The 26,467-nt window shown below is 53.2% G+C and overlaps 1 protein-coding gene across 3 annotated transcripts in view; it reads right to left on the bottom strand.

Moving 5' to 3' along the window:
- Positions 1 to 1,114: 1,114 nt before the first annotated feature.
- LOC105183511 (LIM domain only protein 3) overlaps positions 1,115 to 26,467 on the bottom strand; it is a 90,289-nt gene continuing 64,936 nt past the window's right edge. For 2 of the 3 annotated variants that reach the window (XM_025303310.1, XM_011141714.2), the window contains 2 exons: positions 13,272 to 13,428; positions 1,115 to 4,141 (listed from right to left, as the gene is read on the bottom strand). In XM_025303310.1, coding sequence (XP_025159095.1) covers positions 3,983 to 4,141; positions 13,272 to 13,428 — 316 coding nt within the window. In that variant the 3' untranslated portion in view covers positions 1,115 to 3,982. The remainder of the gene's footprint in view (positions 4,142 to 13,271; positions 13,429 to 26,467) is intronic. The other variant, XM_025303311.1, reaches the window with a different exon arrangement.

Genomic DNA, 26,467 nt, shown 5'->3' with positions numbered 1-26,467 from the left:
GTCGGATTATAGATAAGCAGTTTCGCCTGTGACGTTAAATCACCTTCCGTTATCCAGCGACGGTCGTTCCGCTAAAGCTCGCCGAGATACGTCGATATTAAAAAGCATCGCGGACGCATTAATTCTCGGGGAACAAATTGGCCCCATGGGTGGCGTACTTTATGGATTCCTGAAGAGTCCCGAAGAGCGCTCTCGGTCGGTTTCAATCATTATATACGCGGTTATACAAGCGGAAGCCGGTGAAATACATCGATACAGAAGACGCCGAGCGTATATTAAATCGTGAGGACACCGGGCCAATTTTTGCTTTCAAGCTCCTTCGATCTTACGGAAGATTGAACGCGCTCGAATGATGTTCAGTGCGTATCGCCGGGTCATTAAATATTAAACTTAACCCTCGCGTTGGCGATACGGGCGATCCTCGCAGCGCTAGAGAACGAGCAAAAGAGAGAGAGAGAGAGAGAGAGAGAGAGAGAGAGAGAGAGAGAGAGAGAGAAGGGGCGAGGAATATTGCGTTTCCTCGCGGCTTCGTCATAAATTCGCGATGTTCAGCCGAATTTCGAGTCAATTCGTGCGAACCGCGCGAGCGCGATCGCGCCCGCCCCTTCGCGATCTCTCTCCGGTCGCTTCCTCTTCCGTTTCTTCTCCTTTTCTCCTCCTTCTCCTCCTCCTCCTGCTCCTCCTCCTCGTTTCTTTTTTCTTCTTCCCAGCGCCGGATACGGCGCGTAGAGGGTTCGCGTTCGCACGCGAATAGAGTTGGATGCCGCTCTCCTGAATACACAATGCGATTTATTCGAAACGCGGCGTATAAAACACAAAGGACCGCGTATGATTGGTAAATTATTGAGGCCGAGCGGATTTGTCGGCCAATCACGTAGCGCCCTTAAATAATTCAGGGGAGATGCGGAGGAAGGATGCGAGGGAGGCTGACTCCGCGAGGTGGCGGAGAGTCATTCCGCGACGTTGATTCTCGCGTCGCGATATCGCGAATCAATATCGACTCACGACACCAAGCGGCAACTACACATAAACCTTTAAGGAGGCCGGAGAAGACCGAGAATACGGAGCGGCGTTACGCCATTCACAGTGGCGTACAGCCACGACGGTGTTTGCATAACATCGAAACAAATTTATTAATACCTCTATGATAGAACTATAATACAAAACGTATCTATACTAGCGAACGCATACACATTTCTTTAATGATAATATCTCGATTCTCGCGTACATCGTGTTCCAAGCGCAATCGGGACTGGATACGTACAACACTGCTCGTGATTTACGTGTGGATTTAGGACGCGATCCGTGGACACACACGCACGCACGCACGCACGCACGCACGCACGCACGCGCACACACACACACACACACACATACACACACAACATGGGATCAAATGTACAAAAAGGTTTAGCATTCCTCCGAAAGTACTCGCGTTGTGCTCGCCTGCTTGTCGTTTAAATGTTCGCACTCGATAGTCGCATAGTATGGTATAAATATCCCGTTAGTGGTCTCGTAGTCGAGGACTTAGTCGGTTTTGTGTTGTGTTGTGTAGGAACTATGCTGATTTTATTCTGGAATCGTCGCGCATTCCGCGAGTTAATCGTTTGTAACAGACGCATCGTCGACGTGTCTTTGACCGCCGACAGAAATTTCACGCAGGATTCTCTGTTTCCACAAAATCGCGCCTAGATGGGCGACTTCAACGCGTCCGGTGAATGCAAGCCGCTTCACCGAGCCGCGGGCTTGTGTCTGATAGCGATGATCGGTACACTGCGATTCGTTGCAGTGTTAAACGATCGTGCAGTGTTCTCTTATTCGCGAGTGATAACCGCGAGAGATGGGCTAACAAATTGGCACTGTTTATTACACACACGTGTGTATCTCGCACACGGGAAGTATAAGATCGGGAAAATAATCGGGAGCAGCGACGAATTAGCAGCGTTTGCAATTCTCGTTTGCGTCCTCCGCAACAGCTGAATTGCAACGGTCGATGTAACGAGCGTGTAAAAGACGAGTGTTTCTCAACGAAATTCACTAACGATGGTCTCTCTCACAGCCGATTTCAGTTTCAGCTTCGTGTAAAATGGGGGGTCGCGATGTTTACACATTAGCGTAAGCAAATTACCGTAATAATCGTGACGAACGAAACTCTTTGTCTCGTCTCGCGCAGCGGCCGGGAAACCGTGTGCGGGAGTTGCGTCCGCGTTCAAGGGTTAACCCTCGCTAGAATTTCCCGGCGCAGCTGCCGGCCCATTATCGTTCGACATAGGTACTTTTGGCATCGACGAATCCCCGAAGAGCCCGGGAAAAGGAAATAAAACATCCTTCCCGAGACTGCGGGTATTCCTCGTGATCCGATACGATCAGCACGGGCCGGGCCGGAGAGCGAGAGAGAACTTTCGGCATAACTCAACCTCGTTATCTGACTCGCAAATAAGGCAGCGGAAAAGTTCGCGACATCAATCTGGGCCTCTGCCGGGAGATTCGAAGTTGAAACAATGCTTAAGTCACCCCTAACGTATGAGCCCCATGGGGTGGCGAGTTGGCGGCAGCGGCAGCGGCGGCGGCGGCGGCGGCGGCGGCAGCGACGGCGACGGCAGCGACGGCAGCGACGGCGGTTGCTGCACTGCATAACTCCCAAAGTCCACCGATTCGATCTCTCGTTCCCGACGTCCGTCGTCCTCTCGTCGTCCGGCAGGAGCAAGACCCTCGGCGAGGGTCCTGCACCGCCTCACCGACGCGCTGCTCCGCCGTGGCAGGCATTAAACACGAGAGACCAAACTTTATTACCGCCCCGAAGTTTCGGGTTTCTCGCGACGGCGGCTGTTAAAGATCTCTCTTGGACCGGCCGGTAGTCTCGATGTCGATACGATGCGTACGCATCGTGGAATTCGCGATGGCGCGAGGGAGAGGAAAGTTTCCGCGGCGACGCGGACTTTCGTTTTTATTCCGTCAAGAAAAGTCTTGTCGATGTACGTGCTTTTTCTTCCCTTCTCATCAGCTCGTGTTCTTCTCTTCAGCAGTTCTCGCGTTCTTGGACCGAGTCGCGTAAGTTCCATCAATTATAGTCTAGAGAGCACCAATAGTTCGCCGTGTTTGGCGAATACACGTTTCCGTTGTCTATCTATTTTACCTAGTTCTCTATCTATCGATCTATCTATCTGTCTATCTATCCAGCTATCCAGCTAACTATCTATTCATCATTTAGCCGGCCAAGCGCGGGGGAAGACGAATTCCTTCCGACGTGTATCGGGCACACGAATCTGATCGGGCGAAATAACGAAAGAGTACTTCCCACACCCTTCTATCTTACAATGGAGAATCTAGTTTGAATAACGGGAATAACGATTCAGCCGGGAGACACGACGACGTTCGTCGAGCAGCGTGACACGGGAGAAACGGGAGTCGCTTCGTGCAATTTCGTCAGCTGTTGGAAAATATCATACATTCCTCATCATATCAAACTCTCCTCCCAACGTAGCGAATCTATCGAATTCTCTCTTCCGCCGATCGAGACCCTACGCAAACGAAAGGATTACTCTAAAGTCTAAAGTCTCCCGCACCGCTTATACCCCGCTTAATCGCGCCGTCTCGCTCGGACACCATCGTATTTTATGGCTGTAATCTTCTATTTACATAAACCGGACTTCGGAGAGTTCGTCCCCATCGATCTTCATTCGCGACCAAGCGGACCGTTCAATGCGGATATATAATACATATCTATACGATAAAACACACCGCCCCCTCCGACATCGTTCGCGACGCCGACAACTTAACAATACAACTTGCGACAGTTAGGAGATAATCGATTATGCGCGATCTGCCACGAGCTAAAAGTTACTGCTTTCGGACGATCGGGGTGGTAAGCTACACGTAGACAACGAGGAGGACAGTCGAGATGCGGATTTTCGCGCGACGCCCCGTCCGCGACGCGCGCGCGCGCGCGACTCAATCGATATATCGGCGCTTACTTCGTTTGTCATTTGGCATCGTACGATGCTTGCGCATTGATACCGTTTAAATTATTCATGGGGTTCAGGACGTTATGGGCGCTCGAGCTGGCTGGCGCTGGATATCCGTTGTGGTTATGGGCCGTCTCCCCGTTCGCTTGTCGTTGAGCGCCACCCGCGGCTACGGTCTGCAAGATAAAAGAAGACGCGTGAGGATTACTCGCCGGTACACTCGCTGTATTTCGCTGCGGTCGCTTTTTCTCTCTTTCAATTTCGCCCGATCGACGATCTCGACTTAGCTCGGAAAATTTATGCTACCGGCTTTTTTCTTTTCTCTCTTTTGCAAACTGCAGTCGCAGCTGAGAGCGATGTCGCGGCGCGCGCGCGGCATTCAACGCGAGATTCAAGCGGCCGATTCGCGTGTATTTTCCCTGTCAATCTATAATACGGAAGCGTATCGTGTGATTAAACGTGATGCTCTCTCGACAACTAGTTGTAATCTAGGTGAGACTTGCGATCAATGCGAGTGATACCGTACCACTGCAGGCGAGAGAGGGAGAACGCACTGACCGCCTTGGTTAACAAATTCTGGTTAGTGACTCGTGTCCTTGTCTAGATTTTATAATTCTAGCTGTAACGTAGATTGAGAAAGAAAACTTCATTATGGTTGTGAGATCGTTGCTCGATATTGCTGCAAATGTACTCGTAATTACGGTTTTGTCACTTACAATTTGACTCAACTCCGCGATTTGCATCTCTGGCGCGAAATTAATACGCGACTGCAATCTTCGGGAAGATTTCTCATCCTAAGAAGATATAATGTGTGACGTATCTGGGACACGACATTAATTTAGAGATTGAACGACAGTATGAATAATATCAGTAAGAAGAAATATTGTATACAGACGGCTCTTTCTTTCTCGAAGAATAATCATCGGAATTATTAATCGCACTGGGAATAACTATTTGGCGATTTAATCACACACGTCACTAACCCTCCAAAGTGTGTCTATAAATAAAATATGAATCGTCCATTTTACAGAATTACAGAAATTGCTCACATTACAGAAATTGCTCTTAATATTACAAAAAGCGATCGTGTAAAGAGCGTTTCATCCATTTTGGATACGCTGTATTTATAGAAACTACTCCCCGTTTCTCCCCGAGCCACCCTTAAACGAGTAAGAAACGCCGCTTAAGGATTACGTTCAATTTATCCTCGAGAGCCGTTTGTCGGGCGCTCAAATGCATATTTCAGAAGATGCATAAGACAGCGCGAATCTGTAATTCTGAAGAAATTAATCCGATTAGAGAGCAACTTACGGAATCCAGGAATAAAATCAGCCGATCGACCGGCTACGTCGGCCTCGTGATTCGATTTTCGCAATTATTCACGACACGCGGCACGTAAAATTCGTCGCGGAACCTCCTGCTCGAAAAGGGTTGGCAACGCTAACGAATTCGCATTCCTCCGTCCCACCCCTCTTTCATCCTCGATTCTCTAACATGCCGGTGTCTAAGACTTCACTTCAAAAACAAAAGACCGGAGGAACGAACTTGTATCTCGCAGCGGCCGGGTAAAGGCCGGATAAAGAGGAGGGAACGAGCACGACTTAACTTGGGCGGTTCTCTCTCTCTCTCTCTCTCCCCCTTCGCTTCTTCTTCTTCTTCCTCCTTCTCCTCCTCGCAACCGAATCTTTATCCATCTCTGTCTCTATCTGGTGGCCATATTTATGCGCGGGCGGTACAGAGCTGTTGTAGGAGAGGGAAGAGGGTGTGTGCTAGGCTAGGTAAGTGCCGTTGAAAACTTCCAACTTTGTATTCCCCGTCCCCCTCTGCCTTTCCCTGCTTCATCTTATCCTGCCGATCCCGCTACCTCTTCGTCTTTCGACCTCCGTCGTCGTCGTCGTCGTCGTCGTCGTCGTCTCTCGTGCTCCTTCGCGAACACGCGTGTCTCTTTCTCTCCTTTCTCTCCTGTGCCTTTCCCTTCAGTTTCTCTTAGTTTCTGCAGTAAAGGTGTTAAATTATACAGGCTTAAAATTCGACAGACCGTGCAGCTCAGCCCCATCGTGACGAGGTCCTCCTCCCTCTCGCTACGATTTCGGCCCGTAAGTTGATCACGCTAACTTTCTCACGGCGTCGAATTAAGCCTCCATCTTCGGCAATTATCCTGCGACTCGGAATGTCGAATACGTCGCGGCCCACCAAAGTGTCGTCGTTGATTTTAATTGTAAGCTCTTTTATTCCGAGCATCTTTTGTCACACCGTACGGTTTGTGTTTCCATTTGGACGAGTATCGCGAGAAAATTTATTATTAAGACAATCTCAGGTCCGTCCGTTTAAAGACTCCTCTGCCGTTCTTACTGCTTTATCTCCGCTTTTATTCCTCGACGCGATGCGCGACGGAGCAATAAGAACGCGAGAAAGCGCAGATCCGTCACGGGACCCAGCGAGAGGTGTTATCTCCGCGAGGTGTCTTAATAAAGCATTTTTCCCGTTTTAAGGCGCAAAGAAGCGTAGCTGGCGCGGAGTGCGGTCGCGGAGTAATTAACTCGTAAATAATTACGATAAAAGTGACAAAGCGCCGCTAAAGAAATGCTTTATCATCTGTCTCTGCGACGGGGGTGATTTTTTTCCCTTAGAAAGGATCCTTAAATCTCGTTGCCGTGAGAAACCCTTTCCCCCCTCCCCCGCACCCGCCGGTAGAGCACTTCCGTCCTTCTCTCTTACTTTTCGTGTTTTCCCTTCTACGTGTATACATGGGGTCCTTTCTTTCCTTCTCTCTCTCTCTCTCTCTCTCTCTCTCTCTCTCTCCCCCTCTCCCTCTCTCTCTCCCTCTCTCTCTCTCTCTCTCTTTATTCTGCGCTACTCCTCCTCTATTTCCTCCTCCTCCTTCTCCTCTTCCTCTTGTCTTAGAGAGGGTCCCGCTCGTAATTAAGAAATCTCCGTAGAAGGCTCCAGACCGCCGTTGAATGCCGCTATGGGGTTAAATTAAGTCTATGACTTATTCAAGTTTTATCTACAATTGCCAGAGGAGGAATTACCGCGCTGTGGATTTACTGCCGGCGTCGTAATCAAACGGCACGCGCTCGGCGCGGCGGGGAACAGCTCCGCTAATGTGTGAGTACATAGAGTTCTGTGTGCGCATAGAGTTACCCGGTCCCCGCTTCAAGGTCGCAGGCGTCCTCTGTGTGCTCGATTGTCCTTTGTAACCGTTCGAAATTTTGCGATCCGCGTCCGGGAGATTGTATCAACGATAACCTCTCACCTTGCCTCGGGTCATTAACGTAACGGAGAGAGAGAGAGAGAGAGAGAGAGCCTCGCACCGTGTTGCAAATGACAGCCGAGCGGATCCTTTTGTGCTTATTTTCGCCTCTCTCACCTCTCGCCGTAATCTCTCGGTTTTTCTTCCCTCCCCCGGAGGACCTCCCGCGAAGCGCGAGCGCGCGAATAAGACATTAATCGTGACTCAGCGCGCGAGGGTGGCAGCGGAGAGGGTCGGGTAGTTTGTAACTGACGGTAAATGCGGAGCATCGCCGTCGCGCGAGGGCTCGGAGGGAATCGCGTGTCATTTGTCCGTTGATCTCCCGCGGATGGGAAACGGCCAGGTGCGAGCACCTCGTACCTTCGGCGGCAGCGCGGCTTTTCTTACGCGCAAAAATTAGCGCCGCCCTCACTCCGACGCGGCGCGTTCGTGCCGACGATGGTTCGCAGCCGTGCCGAGCTCCGGCACGAGATGAGAATTAGGCAAGACGTCGTTAATCGCCGGCGGGATCGTTTAGGAGCGGAATTTACTGCGGCGGCTCGTTAGTCCGCCGCCGCGGTCATTCTCGATTCGATTTTCCTCACGGCCGGGGAGAAATTGATTAACACGTCGTTACGAGCGTCCCGGCGAGAGCGTAGAGACTCTGCCGAGAAACGAGAAAAAGAGGCAGGCGCGCGCGCGCACCCGCGCGCAAATTACGTTTGCGTTCTCGGGGAGGAGCGTCCTCGAGACGGAGTTTCTCGGCGGGATTTTTCTCGACTCTTCGCAGCAATTCTGCCGACATCCACGTGTTAACTGAAACTTGCCGACTCGGTCGCTCGGAATTACGAAGTGTGTAACAGCGACACGAGCAACGGTAAACGCCGACGCTCGCGCGCATCGTGTTCCGATTTTCGAGGGCAGTGACGAGCCGAAGAATTGCAATTTCGAACTCTCTCTCGGTGACGCGAAATTACCACTCGGACGCGCGCCGGGTCCACAGGTCCGCAGCCGTCGGTAATAATCGTTACAAAAGTAAGCTCGACCACGTAGCGCATAGCTCTCTCCGAGTTTGTTTCCCAACTAAACTCATAATCTCGCGTAAGCTCGCAAGCCGGGCTTTCTCATGCGAGCTTTCTCGGCGCGCCTTGTATAAGGGGCCGCGCGGAGGCTTTACGTGAAATTCAGCCAAGCACGGTGCACCTAATAATGCGCTCGTTAACAAGAACGACGTGTACAGGGCGCGTGCGAGGGCTCGTATGTACGTGTTCTCTCTCTTCCCCTCTCTATTCTACTCTCTCTCTCCCTCTCTCTCCCTCTCTCTCCCTCTCTCTCTCTCTCTCTCTTCCTGTCATGACACAGCTCGCGATTTACGCTACGTTCGCTCAACGGGCAATCTAATCGGCCGATCGGTCGGCGATCGATCAGACTGCTGTCTGATTTATGAACTTATTTCGTCCGGGAAACATCTCGAGAGCTGCGCGATATTTCGAGATCGTCGCGGTAACGATCTCCCTCGGCTCCCGATTGCCTCTCCTTCTTTCACGTCTCGTTGTGAAACGAGATCTTTGTGTAGCTTTTTTTAGCTTAATATATCGCGGCCACGGCCGCGAGAAGAGATTATTGATTTTCCGTAATTTCATGACGTGCTCTGATGTAATTCTAAACAGATCGTACCCGCGCACAACGATGGAGTATCTACAATGAAGGATTAATGATGGACTAATGGCTTTGTTCAGTGTGGGAATACGCGTCGTGGTCCTGTATAGTACTGCATTACGATGATGCACGTCCATTTCGCTAAACGCTACATTTCGAGGGATTAACCGTGCGCTACATTAATTATTATTAATGGTATCATATCCTATTCTGACACATTCTATTCGGGCATTCTAATGCGCACGATACATCAGGTATCGCTGATGAAAGCTAAGTATTCCATTCATATCGAGACAAATATTTTTAATCGCGCGTTATCGATCGCGCGATATGTCGATCAGAGCTCGAAGAGAGCTGAATAAATCTCTCGATGAAGCAATTCGCGCGCGCGTGCGCGCGTTCCTGCATTAAAGTTCTTATTTAGTTAAAGTGCAAATTCCCTTCGTCAATGAAGCGAAATAATCGCGCACTTTTCTTTCTCCGTCTGTCGCGTTTGCGCGTGTCGAGAGACCTGTATCGCATTAAAAAACACGAAATAAAATATCGGAACTGCTAGGCGTTCTTAAACAATGCAAATGCGGCACCGTAAGCTTCTTAAATCCGTCTTTATGAGTTCGACGCCTTCACTTCGCGCCCCCGCGAGCAAATGAATATTGAGCGTACAGATCCCGATAAAAGTGACGTTAAATCGAAAGTGTAATTTCGCCGAAATTAGTCGCTCGCGTTTAACGAACTTTTCAGGAATCTAATCGCCTGGAAGCAATATAGAGGACGTTGTAATACCTTATTTCCCGCACGAATCTCGTACTGCGCATTGATCCTCTTAAATTCTCATGTACCTTCCGTCCTGGCATTAGCATATTATCTCACCTCCGCTAACCCCCTCTCGCCTGCCCTCTCTCGTCACACCCTTCAGTCCCCTTCCGGCATCTTGGCTCCCCTTCCCCTCCGATTCGCGAAGGACTTCGCAGACACTCGAGAGTTTGTTTTAAAACTCAGATAATCGTTCCAAACTCTCGGCGTGTCTTTCTCCTTCCTCACTCTTACACCCCGGTGTCTATATCCCCCCTTTCATCTCCCCCTACCACCGCCGATTTCGCCGGGTCCCGAGGGAAAAATTAGACCGAAATAAAAGTTCTCGCCAATTTTTAAGCGCGTTACACTTGTCTCTAAGGAGGATGAGATTGCGCGGCTCGATCGAAGCTTCCTCGCCGAGAAAACCGAGGAAGCTAAAGCTCCCCGTGAGTCTCCTCAAGCCTCTCACGTAGAGCAACGATAATATCCCTTTAATCCCGCAATAGTCCGAATCGTTGAGTCGCAATTTCAAGTACAAAATCCACCATCGTTCGATTTTTCTCAGATATACGAACACGACGCGAGCAGACCGCGAAAGATACAACGTGAGACTGTAACGCGCGATAAAACACCTCAATGGCTCGCGACGCGACATGATATCGGATCGGTGATCCGTCATTCGTCTTCTCTGCCGTGACAACTCGATTGTCGATGCCGACGTCTAAAGGCGATCCAGCCGCGCGCTTCCTTTCATCCCCTCATCCTCCCCGCTGTCGATTTATCCCGGATCAGGCGTAGTCGAGTTATTCGTAAGCAACACTCCCCGGCATTATTCGCCAGAAGCGCGGAGGATCCCGCCAGGGCTGAGAAAGATTGGGACAGCTGTCTGTTCTCAGGCAATCAGAAAAACTACCGTTCCCCACCTTCCGCCGGCGGTGGTACTTCGCCGCCCCCGACGAGCCGCGGCTTAAGGAGAGTACAAGGGTGCCAGCTGCCTCCCAGGACGAGCACCCTCTTCGCGGTTTTTAAGAATCTTAACGCCTTTTCTCCTTTCTTCTCCCTCCGTATTTTTCCTGTTCTGCCTCGCTCTTTCCGCGCACTTTACGGGGATACTCTCAATTTCATCTTTACATTTTGTCACGGCCCAGGATAAATCCTGGGGAACCCGGTACGATCTTTCTTCCGAAGTTATCTTTTGCGCTCAGATATAGCATCGACTTTGTCGATCCGATCCTCTTCCCTCTCTTTCCCTCTCTTATTTACACGTAGTCGATATATCTACGGGATTACTTACGCGCGATGTAAAGGTGCGCGCGCGCGCGCGCGCGTTTTAATTCCTCTTATTTAGATGCAAAATGTCAAACGACCCTCGACTAGGCAGCAGAACGGTACACATCTTGAGTGTTCTCCGCGCGATCGAAGGTATTCACGCTTCGGGCACGAGATGTCAAGAGGGATCCATCAGGCTTAGCGTAATAGATGCGCAGACGACATTAGCATGCCACGCCGATTATTGGTATTAGTCTGCCATCCCGTTATTTCGCACACCGGTCATTTATAACCCGTAAACCCCCTCGAGCGAATCGATATTGCGTGTGAAAGCTGCTGGATCGCGCAATATCGGAGCATACCACGGACGTGCCAATTTTTCCCGATTGTTGACGATACCGGAAATTTACAGCAAAAAAACAAATTTGATCTTCCCCCGCCGCGCACGCGAGCGCGCGTATCGGGGGGCAATAAAGGTATCCTCGTATTAATAAAAGCGACATATCGAGTAGCGGCGAATCGAGACCGCCGAAGCTCAAGGCTCGAGACACCTCTCTACCGCGTCGGGGGAAAAATTCACGCGAGCGCGTGCTCGCGAGCTGAAAAATGTTTACGTCCCTGAAAAATGTTTACGCGGTATATACCCGCTCTCTCTCTCTCTCTCTCTCTCTTTTTTTCTCGTGATCCAGCTGATATTTCTTCAAACATTGTAACCAACGCGCACACGCACACGCACACGTCGTCGAGGCTCGCGCGGAGGAGCGCGCGACGCTTACGTGGCGGTAGAGGAATAGAGTCGCAAGGGTTACCAACCCCTGAATTACACGCAGCTCGCCGGCGAGGCGGTTAAGGGGAGCGAATTTGCATATTATAAGTAGTACACGTTACCGAGCTTGATATCATCGGGCCGGGGACCTCGTTATTCTGTGCATGCGTACAATTCGAGCGTGCGGCGAGCGAGCATCTACGACCACAGACCGCTCGCAGACGTTCCGAAGCCTCAAACTTTCGCGATCGCCGCTCGCCTTTATCGTATAACCTTTCAACCCGTCAGCCAACAACAGAACAACGATAGCGGACGGTATCTCTGACGGACATCGTCAACGACCCGACTTAATAACTCAATTCCGCTCGTCGGAAGGGAACTACGTTCAAAGTCCTCGCGCGAAGGACATTCGTCTCTGCTGGAAGATTCGGTTTATAAAATGCAGCGGGGCGCGGGTCCTCTTGACGATGGCAACGTGAACAACATTGCCCTGCTTAGTCGATCGGGTATTTCGCCGGTCGCGCCAATTTTATGTAAATATCGCGAGTTAGAATACGTGACGTCATGTCACGTACACGAAGACGGCGGAATCCTTGCAAGACGGAACCCGGATTAAATGGATAGGCTCCTAGGGTCGAGCAGGACGTGGTCCTTCGTGCGGCGGGAGCTTAAGATATTGTTTCGAAGCAAGTCTGTTGCCTTAGGATAATCAAGAAGGCTTAATCCCAACAAGCTTAACGCCGATGAGTTCATAATTCTGGACGTTGCCGCTCGTGAAAAGCGTCTCTCCCTCATCGTCTCCCTTGTCATTCGCCCCTTATTAACACAATCTTATATTCGCTTCCGCTGCTGCAGTTATCCGATCCAACATTAAGCAGAGCTGGCTTTACAATTACGCGAATTAAATCAACTCTCCGTTTCGATGTGTTTCTCGAGCGTAATCGCCGGACTTTATCGAAAGATTCGCGACGCCAATGCAAAATGCACGACGACCCTCTCCCGGCTTCGTGGCTCCACGACGGAATAGCTCTCGGCAGCTTGACGATCCTCTCGAAGGGAGTAAATTCTTTCGCACGTTCCGCTCCTCCGCCGGAGAACGGGCGAATCGTTAAGGCATGCGACGAGGCTTGCTTAACGGGCGAGCTTAATTAATAAGGACACGCGATATCCTAACTCGTAAGACGACGGTAGGATGGTAAAGCATAGCTGAAGCCTCGGGGGAGTCCTTTGTTGTCGAGAGGGTCAGGACCTGCCACTTTAACCCGCCTTAAGGGGTTGCGCCTCGAGGAGTTTGAAACCTTGCGAGTTTGAAACCCGATGGCCAGGGTCCGGAGCGGAGACTCCACGATGCACTCTCTCCCTCTCTCTCTCTCTCTCTCTCTCTCTCTCTCTCTCTATATATATATATATATATATAGTAGTATTTTACACGGAATATCTCGTGACGAAAATACATCTGCCGATAGATAGCCGTACGCGATATACGCTTTATGAGCATGCAGCGCCACAAGTCGCACATCATATCGCAATCCCGCGAGCACGGGATCCTCCCACTTGATAATGGAAACGAACGTAAACTTTTCACCTGTGGCTGAAGATGAGTCACTTGCCTCTTGATGTGCGCCAAAGTCGCACTAGGCGGCGGATGCAGAGCCATGTTGGCGAACACCAACCTCTCCTCGTAATCGTACTCGCACAGGATCTTGTTATCGCAGAGATAAAATCTGTCACCCACACAAAATCTGCAAGCACAAACATTCGATCTCGTTAAAATGGCGGAGAGAGAAATTCTCGCGCAACTATCAACTATCCGCGAGCGTGACGTATCGAGAATGGTGCGGGTGCGTGGGCGATGGAATCGAACGACGATGGCGGTCGTTAGCATGTCGATTTGCTTACGAGTGGCCTAGGGAAGAAGGGCGAGAGAGAGAGAGAGAGAGAGAAAGAGAGAGAGGGAGGGAGGGAGGGAGGGAGGGAGGGAGAGGGAGAGACTCCGTTTCTCGAATCTCGGGCGAGAGATAGGCAGAGCGGTAAAACGTGCTAATTCCTTTTAAGGCCACTTTCCGTTCTGCTCCGCCGAGGAAATTGCTAGAAAATAAAAACAAGTAGCGAAGCGCCGCGCCTCCCCCAACTTCCTCCGTCGAGCGTCTCTTCCTGGGCGCTTAAATGTAAATCTTCCGGCGATTCGCAGGCATCGCGCTCGGGATTACACGGCGATCGGGAAGCCGGCGCCGCCTTTCTCGTTCTTAGCTCTCGCCGCTTACGCGCGCGTCGACATCCCCGATTTTCTCGCCCGCGACAGCTAAAAATCCGAATCTTAAGCACGTCATCGCGACGATAAATGCCGACGGACAATGGCGCGCCGTGTGTTGCTCTCGCGATATTACAGAAAACCGTTAGCGAATTGACGCACGCATTGGCATCGACATCTGTCCATTCTCGGATGTCGGCGAATAAAATCAGAGACGGCGCCGAAGTGTATTTTAAAATTCAGCGTATAAAAGTCCGGGATTTTGCAGTAATCCGACACGATATACATACCGGCGTTGCACGCGGATTTCGGGACGGCAGCGGCGAGGTACCGAACGTGCTCGGCTTGCGATATCAGAGAAATAAGGTTGCCACCGAGGGTTATACGCATCTACCAACTGTCGCGCCCCCGCGCGAGGGGTGCGGCGCGCGGCGCGCGGCGCGCTGGCGTGGCCTTTAAAATCAAAGATTTCGCATTTTTCGTTTTTATTGCCGGTTTAAAAGTCAATTTTTTCTCCGCCGCGCCCTCCCCACGGAGGACGGGGCTGGCGTCCGTATAAAGGACGTTACGCCGGAAATGCTAAAGAGCCATGAAAAGCGGGATCGTGCGGGGGCGGGGGCGCTTCCACCGCGCGGCACAATGGATCGAAGATCCACGAGGGACACGAAAATCGTTTCGCCAGGATCCGCGAGCCTTGAGCATTCCCGTCAGGCGCCGGGAACATCACTCTCTGGACGTTATACGTTACCGCGTGTATCGATCGCGATATGACGGGCGTGTTCGTGCGATTTGTCTCAGCGAGGAAGAGGAAGGCGCGAGACTTGCGAGACTCGAATCCTCGGGGATCCACGTCGAATCCTGCCTGTACGTATCGTCAATGCGGATCCTTCGGATGGAAAATTGATCTTTGCTCGCTCGAACGTGCGTTACGCGCGTTCTTCGAGTTTTATCGATGTTACGCAACGAGCAAAGAGTAAGAGTCCATGCCTGCTTGACAATATTCGTCAGACGATACTCGGACAAGCTTGCAACGCGACTGACGATTCGTTCCAACAATGAGACAACGAGCTGAGCTGAGGGGAGAAGAATGAACGAAGGGAAAGGACAGTGTCGCGATACATCGCCGTCACGTAGTCGGTGAACCGCGTAAACTCCACGACGCGGTAAACGCCTTGCGGGATAGCGGGGATAGCGGGAGCGGAGGGGAGGGGGGGGGGGAGAAACGCGCACACCGACGCGTTCGTAATTCACCGGTGAATAATAAAAGCATTTTTCGGCAGAGGCCGGGGGCGGCGGGGGTGGTGTGTACATCGGCGGGTACATACGGCCATTGCGTATTCAACGGATGTGCTGTCCCGCACTGGGATCCTGTTTGGGTTTTATGTCGGGATTTCTCTGTCGAGTGGTTTATACCGGCGCTTATGTAAATGCAGACGTGATTTTTTTCAGCACCTACTCTGCCGAGCAGCACCTGAACGTGCGCGCGTCCGCACATTTGTAGCATTCGAAACGAGCCGGTTGGCCGTCGTCGTCGTCCTCCTCCTTCCAGGAGGACCATGAAATCGCAATGAGCCTCCGCAGAGCGGCATTCCGCCGGGATCTGCGTTTCTTCTCTCCCTCCCCGGCCCCTCCGTCGCCCTCGCGAGGCGGATTCAGCGACGGTGGCTTTTTAGGACGCCGTTGAGCGATACGCGCGGCGTCGGCGAGATCGGCGCCTCGACGAGAGAGCGAATATAAAAATCGGCGGGTTCTTTCGAGCGAGCGCGACTTAAGGACACGTGGTAAGAACACTTTCGTAACGTTCTCGAGCGAGAACCTCGCGAGATCTCGCTGAGTTCTCACTCGCGGGTGTGCAGGCTTGGATTATTTCTGACTGTACAACGTGATCGGAGGTTCTCATTATCCTTCGATATTATCCGGTTGATTCGGAAATATAAATGCGACAACATTACAGATGCATTAGCTCGCGCTGGAAACTCGCGACCGAAATGGCGAGCGTCGACTCTATATCCGGCCTGACTGGCGACGGTCTAATTGAACTTAAAATATCTCGCTGATTGGCGCGCGAATTCGCGACACATCTCGATCGATATCGCGCAGCGGGCAACGCGAGTACCGCGCGATGTATATAAATACGCTTCTGCTCAGCGAAATCAGGGCGCCGTGGGGAACTGCGGGCGACATTAGCGGTTTCGCGCGAGTAGATTTAGCACTCTCTCTCTCTCTCTCTCTCTCTCTCTCTGTCGATCCCCACGCGTGTCACTTCGCTGATCGAATTAATTATGCCGAGTAATCGCTGCGCTTCGTAGGAAGGGAATTCAAACATGTTCCTAAGCGCGCATAATCTTCGTCGACTTTTGACCTGGCCGACCGGCGGTTTGTCCCCCCCCCCCCCCCGCGAGAGAGTCCACTTCGCGCGGGCTCATTTTTCACGGGGATTTTCCGCGGGTATCTCGTTTCGTCGGCGTAACGTAAGAAGAGTCGGATCACCGCGCCGCGACACGCGGGAGGAGACAATGAAAGAGCGCGCGCGCGCGAGCGATTGGAACAGCCGGCATGAACCACCATAAAAAGCAATGCGCCCTCGTAACGGGGTACGATAAGTACCGTAAGCTACGGAGCAAAATCGATCCCGGGGGCAGCTTCGAATCATGCACCATAAAAAAGAACATTACAGGGCGTAGGTGCGAGAGAGGGAGTCTCGGGGGCGAAGAAGCGGGAGGGAAAACGGTTTTTTATAATGGTGTTGTGATTTCGCGTCCAGATACGCGTGCTGTATGCTCGCCGATAAACGCTGCTCCTGTAACCCGTAACGCTAAACGTCCCAGGCATTAGTACCCGCCGCTCGTTCTCGGCCCTCTGTGACGTATATCCTTCTTTTCCTCGGCGTCCCTAACTCAATGGAAATCGAATCTGTGCGCGCCTCCGGCAGAGAGAGAGAGAGAGAGAGAGGGGGGAGGGAGGGGGGAGGGAGGGAGGGAGGGGGAGAGAGAGAGAGAGAGAGAGAGAGGCGTGTTTTATTAAGACCTTTATTTAGAAAGCAGCGGATCGAACGGAGGAGAATCTAGCGCGGCTGCGTCGAACAACAAACGGCTTCTAACGACAAACGGCGGGAAGTATAAGTAACTGCCAATCGATGTCGCACTTAACGGGGGCAAGTGTGAATGATGGCGGTAGCGGCAGCGATAGTCTTCTCCACGTCGGTATTTTTGGGAGCACCGTCGAGCCCGCGAACAACGCCGCCTCTCAATCGAGCCTCGTCGCGCATTCTGAAAATCGACGAGCAAATCGGTAACGGAGGCGGCGGGTAAAGACCGCGCTGCCGTTAAACGTCCTCCGAGGCGCGAGCAGCGCCTCTCGCCGCTGCTAAGTCGAGAGAAAGCCTCCGAGATTCGTCGGCAAACAGTGCGAGGCTCCGCCACGTGGAACGGGAAACCCCAAACGGCAACACTTCGCCGGTAGTCAAGACCAGAGAGGCGGAGAGGTGGAGAGGTTTGCTCGAAGCCGAAGAGAGGGTCGCGCGGAATGAATTTCGTACTCGGTCGTGGAGTCTTTTGAGAACAACGGACGAGAGAGGGAGAGACACGCGGTCTAGATCGAGGCAGGATAGGAGTGCGCATGCATGCATGTGTGTGTGTGTGTGTGTATGCGTGTATGCGGATGGGCGAGAGGGAGAGAAAGCCGGGAAAACGTCTATACTGGCGGTAGTTGGTGGTGCTCGTACTCAATTTGCATCAAACTATGAAGAGACAGACACCACCGCCGTCCTCTCGCCCCGGCTCCGGGGGCCGCCACTCTAACACCTGATGGAGCCGCGCCTCCGTTCTCCCCCGCGACGCCCCGCAGCCGAGACTAACGCGTTTAGCAGAGACTCGAACCCCTAATCAGATCTTCCGACGGCAACGGGCTTTCTAAGGTGCCGCTAAGTGTGAAGTTAATGGAGTCAAGACGTCGCGCCGGGATACGCAAAACTCGCGCCCGCGCCGCGCCGCGCGACTACCGCGAGCACCACCGCTCTGGCTGATAGAACGCGGGGAGAATCGGGGGATTATTCTTTATTCATCTCGATGCGAGCCGAGATTCGCGATCGGAGTCGGATGAGAAATTTACGAGGCGTCTCGCAGACGCGGACTGCCCGATCGGCTCCGTTCGCGTTCCTCGGACGTTCTTGCTCGATCAACATGTTTACGTATCATTGTTCCTCCGATGTAGGTTGGCCGGCGGTTAAAATTGTCCACGGTCGAGCAGCTCTTCTCTCGTGAATCGTTAACGCGGCGTTAACTCTCGGCCTCGAGCGTCTGCCGGTCGGGCGTTTTCGGCTGTGCATCATTGAACAGTGCGCGCCGCTCGCTTCTCTCGCTCGCGTTCTGTCGCGCGCGCACTTTGTTGCGATAATGGCTGCTTACCTAGCGCGTTCTCCTGTTAATTAATTCAGACTGTCAGGGGTATCGGGGAACCGTGGCGGCGCTAATTCGATCAGCAGTGAATTCGCTCGCTTCGCTGGTGAGGGCTCTCTCGCCGTGTCAGGCTTCCGGGAAAGTACGGAGGAGAGCCTTCGCTACCACGACGGATTTGCTCTCTCCGCAGACAGTTGACGTCGCTATCTAAATGTCACTCCAGAAGCGTGTCGGAATGCCACTCGATAACGCGGCGCACAGGGCGCGCCGTCTCGAATCGCACGTCTCATTGTCCGATCTGTGCGCGATCGCATGGCGCGACCGATGGATGGATGCCGTGAGCTTCCGCGTCGTCCTCGCTATCTCCTATGGCGCGCGCGAGGCTTTCAACAAGATGCGCCGCCGTCGCCGCCGGCGAGGACATCTTGCCGGTGTCACCGGCTTCGACAAGGCGAGTTCCGCTGGCTCGAAACCCAGTCGCCGACGCTTAAACGTTATCGAGCGACAAGTCAGCGCACGAGAACGCGCACGAAAACAAGTCGGCTCTCGAGTGAGCGACTTCTCAACATTTCTCCCTTCGCGATTACCGATCCGCGACCGCCGCTGATCGAACAATTCGAAATTTCTTACTCGAGCGCGATCGCGATACAACGCGCCGCGGGCGCTATTGTTATACCCGAGAAAGAGCGATCTCTCCCGCTTGCCTCTCCGCGCTGGTCTCGGGGACGCGTTTTCGCAAAGTGGGCGCGGAAACGCGCAGAAATCGTCGCCATTAACCATTCCGGCCGAGCGTTCAGCCGTAAAGCACGCGGAGGGAACATTCGTCTTTCTATTAATTTCTGCGCGCTGCGAAATTACGCGCGTGGGCCGACCCTAAGCCATATTAATATCGTAGATTACGAAGGAAATTAAGACAGCGATGGGTCGCAGATACCGCGGTGGGACTCGGTCGCGTTGTTCCTTTGTTACTTACAGCGAAAGGGTTGGATCGTGGAGAGAGGGAGAGAGGGGGAGAGAGAGAGAGAGAGCGAGAGAGAGCGAGAGAGAGAGAGAGAGAGAGAGAGAGAGAGAGAGAGAGAGAGAGAGAGAGAGAGAGAGAGACCGCACTGAATCGCACTGCTCTTTGTAGCTCTTCGTAGCACGGTCGAGAACGCCCGCGTCTCCCCCGCGCTGGTTGATTAAAAACCACAGGAGGACTCTTATAATAACAGCGTTGTCGCGCTAATCTCGGATATCAGGCGTAAAAGCAAGCGGGATGAGCACCGCTAAAGCGACTATTTTTCCACATATCGCGTGGATATACCGAAATAGGCCGGTGCTGAAAAAAGACGCGCATCGTTCTTCGCGCAAGCGCGAAAAAATAGAACATTTTTCGAATCGAGCGGACTATTTTCGCCGCGTCGCGTTTGCAGCGATGCTCTCAATTTGCGACTCCGTGGCTTGACTTTCGCTCTAAGAGCGACGCTCGCCGCTTATCGTCTGTCATGCCATCGAGCTCGCACGGAGCGCGTCATAAGAACATCGAGCGATTAAACGTCACGTCGATCGCGACCGGTCTGCCAGGTCACGTATGCCAGGCGATTCTCTTGCTGGTCCGCAAACCCGATTACCCGAGCCACCGTAACCAGCGGGAAAACTTTGAAATCGCGTCGGAATCCCATCAGAGATCATTTCCGCCAATAAAACGGAAGTCGAGTTGAGACTCTCCGGAGCAGCTCCGCTCGGCGAAACGCGTTCCGAGACGAGGGTAAGAGTCGGCGGGCGAGGTTGACGGTCGGGTGTCTTCCAAGGGGTGGCTCATAGCGAGCAGAAGACCGACAAGCCCAGCAATAAATCTAAACGGTCGCCCGGAGGTAATACTTATCGGTTCGCCAAGATCCCCGGCGACGTCACGAGCCTCGCGAGAGAATCCCCGCGGGCTCTCGTCATTTTCTTCAAAATGACGTCGCAGCAGCTCGAGAGGAGGTTGAGGAAATATGACATAAAAAGCGGCGACGATGACGTTTGCTGTTGGAGGCGCATTCGCGTAAGCGTATAATACGGCATCGCGTGGAACAAAATCGAGACCTCGGGGAATGAGACATTTTTCTTTTTTTTTTTCTTTTTTCCCAACATCATCATTGCTTTCATTGTTGAGTCCCTTCGCGCGCTGCTGGACTTCTCTCGGCTAACGAACGGCGCGAAACATTCATTTTCCGTCGCGAAACAAACTCGGAGTGCTCGCCAACGGAACAGCGCGGACCGCTGTCGTCGCTTGCCGCCGTTTCTTGCGGCACTGCGAACGTCCGCGGTTGCTCACTCTCGCCGTGTTATATCTTCTCGCAGATGCGCGTGGCAGGTAAAATGTGCCAGGGGAAGCCGAAGCCGCCGGGGCAACGGCAGCACGCAGGGCACAGGGTGAGTCGCGGATTAAATATGACTTACGGGTAGTACTTAAGTTCCGCCGGCGTTGCGTAGCTTCTGCAGTAACATAGCCAACACCAGCCAACCCGAAGTTCGTGAGGCGAGAGAGGCCTCGGCGCGCGTATAGTCGAGATCGGGAGCACAAGTTAGCATCCTGCGCGTCCGTGTAGTCGTGACCGGCGGGCATTGTCAAGGTTTCGTTCGCCAAGTTTAGCCCCGTGATTTCACTCGAGGCGGATTCACCCGGATTATCGTATACTCGTGGGACTAAGAGAGACGGTGAAAGAGAAGAAAGGGGAGAGAGAGGGAAAGGCGAGAGAGGCAGAACCTGATCTGCGGTCGCGGCCAATAAGGGGACTTATCGGTATCGATTAGGTTACAAACACTGCGCTCCTCCGTTGAATATCATCGTCCAACTCCGCTTTATAGAGAGCTTCTCCGGTTCCTCGAGATTCGCAGCGATTCGTGAAATCTCTGCCGATGTCGGCCCGAGCTTGTCAATTAACAATTGCCGTCGATTACTGCCGCGCGGCGATTGCCGCCTCGTCTCTCTCTCTCTCTCTCTCTCTCTCTCGGTGCCGTTGAATTACATTTGCAACGGCCGGCGCGCGGCCGTCGGACGGAACGTGCCGCGAATTTTGCAACAATTCGGTACGGTGTCGTGAGCGATCTTCGTTACGCATCAAACGCAAGGGAACACTGCGCGAAATGTATACAGCGAAGTGTACGGGACGTTTAAAAAGCGTTGATCCAATTTTACGCTCAAAAGCGAGCTTCGCTGCCCCCGATCCATACCCGAGCGCTGCGGATGACAGGGATACCCGGCGATGGTGTTGACGTCCCTGTAATTCGGCTGGAAAATATCAGAACCGGTTGCGTAATTCCGCGGGAGAAATATCCGATTGTCTCAATCTTGGCCGGACACCGGGTGCGCGTTTCGCGCGGCGAAATAATCCGCCGTGCTGTTCGCAAACGCGGATCCTCGCACTCTCGCTCGGTTTCAAACACATGACAGAGGAGCTCGCACGAATTTAAGGTTTATTCTGTTTTCAATTCGCGAGGGGTTTCCCCTCCGGAAAATTCTCGTCGAAACACGCGCGAACCGACAACTGTGAATATGCAACGGATTTTATTTCGACCAGAAAGAACCTCGGGAATTTGTTTGAAAAATGTAAACGGGTTACGCGCGCAAAGTGTTAAACGCGCGTGTTGTGCTTATCGCGAAGCGTGGGGCGTAAATCGCAGAAAATCCGCGCGGGAGAGAAGCTCCGCGAAGCTGAATATACGGCAGGCTTAATCAACAAATTGGTCCCCCTGGGGTTCTCAGTCTTCCGACGTAAGACCGTGTACACGCATAATTCAAAGTTGCACGGACCGCAGTCTAATTATCCAATCTTGTCGAGCCGGAGTTAGGTTGCAGAGTCTCGCTGAAAACTTGGGTGCCGCCGCTTGGTGTTCGCGCAGGCCGAGGCAGCCGAGCTGCCTTCCGACGAGAGGCGGAAAGGCGCGAAAGAAGTTAGCGGGGAGGACTCTGGGAGGAGGACGTTCAGGCGTTTATTGCATCTTCGCTCGATTTATCCGGACGGCGGAAGCGGACGTCGGCGGGACGACGATTACTTTACGCGCGCGACTCTTGTCGGCCGAGTTTTACCTCGCTGGAAATTACGGCCTAAACAAGCCGATAGCCTCCTTATCCTTTAGCCGGTAACTCCGCCGGCTGACAGCCTTATCTTCCATAGAGCAGCTTGTTTGACTTCCGACGATGTCTCTTCCCGACCGGACGTACTTGATAACTGAATACCCGAGTCTATCTGGGAGAAGAGCGTCCGGTGGGACGGGGACGCGAAGCGATAGAGCGAGCAAGCTCACCGGGCAGAGCGAAAGACAGCCTTGCTACCAGGATTAGGCGGCCTAATCCTTTCCATGGGTTGGCTTTGCATTAAGTGAAGTCCGCCAACTTGGCCGGAAGCCGCGCCGTGTTCCCTAAGATGTCCGTCGCATTCGCCGAACAGCAGACAGTTCTTTCGATAAGACATTTTCTCTCTCTCTCTCTCTCTCTCACTCTCTCTCTCTCTATTCTCTCCCTTCCTCTCTGCCCGTCGTCGCATCATTGGAAATTTCCAATCCTCCGAGTGTCTCTCCGAACGATCACGCGTTCTCGCAGCAACACGCGTGAGCATGATTCGTAATTTCGACGCGCCTCGACGATCGGCCTCGGGGCCGATTTCGAAGACCTGTCGAGCCCGTCGAACGTTAAGAATGAAAGAAAGAAGGAGGTTAATCCTCGGGAGCGAAAGGTATAACGCGGCCATATTTCTCAATAAACAATAAATCAGCGGGGTCGCCGGGCAAGGTATAAACGCCCCTTCTTATGGATCTGCCTTCTCCTTCATTCCCGACGCTGTCGCCTTAGCGCCGAAATAAACCCTCTCTCGCTCCATCGCGCACTCTCTTATTTCCTCTCTCTCCTTCCCGCCCCCCTCCCTCTCACCTCTCTTTCTGCCGTTCGGCGAGTCTCCAGGTCCCATTAATCTATGGTTATCTACGGCCCGCGCGTTGGATAAGTGCGTCGGAATGAGCCATTTCACCCTTGGGACTTCGAATCCATCCTCCACCCTCGTAAGGGAAGGCCATCGAGGCTGGCCCTTGGGCATCCTCTTTTGCCCTCGCGATGAGCTGTGCAAAAGTCGCTCCTTAACGAGATCGTAACGATCCGCGCCGCGCCGGACAAAAATGCAAGAATCGGCCGTCGTTTCGCCCCCCTCCCCCCCTCCCGAGACGCGTTCTCGGTGTGACTCGCGAATATTCGATTCGACCAAAGTCGCATCGTGTCATGACGTGGCTGGAGCCACTTTCATATTCTTCGCGCACGTGCTATTTGACAAGCACGCACAAAAGGTTCACGTTCCAAGACAAAGCAAAAATAGTCGCGCCGAGAACAGCAGCCGGACTGTAAAGATTAACGCTACCGTGCAAGCGCCCAGCACCCAGGAGCGCGACATTCGCGCGAGGGTACAAAGTATAAAAGAACAAAACGGGCATACTTTCCTCCCTTTCGCGGCGAGCGGAGAAATTTCCAAATTTCTCGGCGTTATCAAAACACCGTAAAAAGTGGCTGCGCGACGCGACGAGCCGAGAGGGACTCGCGATAAAACTGCGAGAACGCGTAAAGGTGCCGCGCGAACGACCCACCCTCGTTCCTCCTCGGCTCTCTCCCTCTCCCCCTCAGCCAGGCCGTAGCATCCGGGCCGTAGCCCGCGCCACTTGGTCTCTCCTCCGGTGAGTAATGCTCGTAGGTTATCTTTTCACCTTCGAGTGCCGTAAGTAAGGCGGAAAGCCTCCCCTGTCTCGCTGCCGTTGGCCCGACCTAACGAACTAAAGAACAACTTTACTTTGCATGCGTCCCGGCGGCCCGCGCCAAGCCCCCCTGTCGTCGTCGTCGTCGTCGTCGTCGTCGTCGTCGTCGCGACGCGGACGACGATGGGCGCGCCCTTATCGCCGGAAAAGTTAAGTGGAAGAAAATGCGCCGAGACTAAGGAGGCGCGAGGAGGGTGGCGGGCGGCGGCTCGAGATGCCGGGCGCAAAGTTGAAATTGATGCACTGGACGGGTGCTAGGATCTGCGAAGCTTACGCGCGCGCCGAAAGGCGCTTTCATGAGGGAGGAAGAGAGGAGAAGCAGCCGTGCGCGCAGAGCAAAGTTTCTCCGGCCGCCCCGATGGAGCGGAATCGATTATCGAGGTGCGTGCGTTAGCTCGTCGCGATACGATCTCTCACGGCCTCGTGGTGCTCGCCTTGGCAATGCGCTTATGGCGTAAGCTTATTAGAAAGTTGCCGTTTATCATGGCGACTCCGGCCGACTAGCGCTCGTCAACGTGTAAACCGCACGGCGAGTCGCACGCGAGTCCAAGGGAAATCATCACGCGGAGGCTCGTCGCGGGATCATCGGACGCGGACGATGGACCAAGTTCGAACGTCGACGAACGTCATCGAGGAGGAGAGACTCTCTCTCACTCTCTCTCTCTCTCTCTCTCTCGGCGGTGTCGCGGCAACTATACGCGGTCTAGCGGAGTGCCGTTGGACGAGACAAGTGATATTATGACAGAACGCGCCGCGCGTCTCCCCAGCCGCGTCGTCGTGTGCGTCGCGGTAGATCCAGGGTGTCTACGGCAGACTTTGCGTAACTCAGAAAGCAAACGTGTCGCGGAGGGGCGGCGACAATGCGACTCTTGGTTCGACTGTGATCTGCCGGGAGCAGCCGAGCGTAATCATCCAACGTTCTGTTTTCCGCGGGGATTCTTTTAATTAACTTCGACGTGAAGAAAACGCACTCGCTATTACGCGTTAAGTACGCGATAGTCGTGCGTCGAACGACGAAATAATGGAGATCGGTGGTGTCGAGAACGCGCAGCCGATGATGAGCGGCGGGCGCACATCTGCGGCTGGCATGCGTGAGAAAACGCTCTCTCGACGCTCCGTCGGTCGAGAGATTTAAATTCTTCCCATTGCCGATAAACATCGGCGCATTGTGTTTCGCTGGAACGCGTGATCGTGACGAAGCATTGGGCGGGCAGATTATAAATCGCGAAGGTGGAGCGGGGCTCGGGGCGCGACTGCCGTTCGATAAATTGGGATTTTATTATCGCTAATAACCATCCAAAATTATTATGCGTTGATATTTATGCCGAAGCTAACCGTCCCCGCCTGCCCACCCTCCTGCGCGGCCGCTAGCGTACACACGCACGCACGCAGCATACACACACACACACACACACACACACAATACACACGCGCGCGCAAGGCGGGTGACACACTCGCGAACGGACGGGCGCAAACCGCGCCCTTCTGCGCGGGGTGCAGGAAGGGGGACGCGATTTTGGTGATCGCATTTTGGCTATTATTTACGCGTCGCGTGCATACGGTTTTCGCCTCCACGGGGCTTACGAATGTTTATCGGCAAAAATTAACGGGCAATTTGTTCGGGCGCATTGTCGACGGTAATTATTATTTTATCGACGGTCACGCGCGCGCGACCGATCTCTCTTGTATCCCTCCCCCCCTTATTATTTATTGGCCCATGTTCCGTTTTACGTACGCACCGGACGCTATTATCGCAAGAGCACACCGTCGGCGTTATGCAGTTTTGTGTATTAAAATCGACCGCGACATATCGCGGTAATTGCGCGTATTTGCGCGTTACACCGAACGCATTCGCCGAGGAAGGAATCGCGCGAGGAGCTCCGCGACAAAAAAGGTTCTCGTATAGCCGACGGATTTCGGCGATTCCACGGGCCAAATTTCATCACGTTCGTCACGACCGTTTCGCCTTGAATCGTCGTTATCGGCTGGTCGCGATCGCAATTTCTCGCAAGAACTCAGCCCATCGCCCAGAACGGCCACACGCGCGCTCACTGAAGAGCATCATTCGCCGCACGCGCGCGTTTCGGCCGCGTTACGCGCCGCGCGCGCGCGCGCGCATGTGTGTTTTTTCTCTCCCCCTCTCCCTCTTTTTTTGTTGTTGTTTCCCCGTAATTGGCTCGCTCTTTATGCCGAGTCATGCGCGCCGCGAGAAATATACGCGCGCATATTGTTTTCACGGCACGACGCGGCCGTTGCGCGCACAAACACGCCGCGGATTATCGAATGCGGGAATGATCGCACGCGCGCGCGCGCGGCTACGCACGCGTGTCGTTGCCGCGATTACATCGCGTCGCGTCGCGTCGCCGAAACCCT

The sequence above is a fragment of the Harpegnathos saltator genome, unplaced genomic scaffold (genome assembly GCF_003227715.2).
Source record: "Harpegnathos saltator strain DR-91 unplaced genomic scaffold, Hsal_v8.6 scaffold539, whole genome shotgun sequence".
Taxonomy (NCBI): Eukaryota; Metazoa; Arthropoda; class Insecta; order Hymenoptera; family Formicidae; genus Harpegnathos; species Harpegnathos saltator.
Note: the sequence above shows the minus strand (reverse complement) of the source record. Positions and strands in the feature narration are given on the sequence as shown.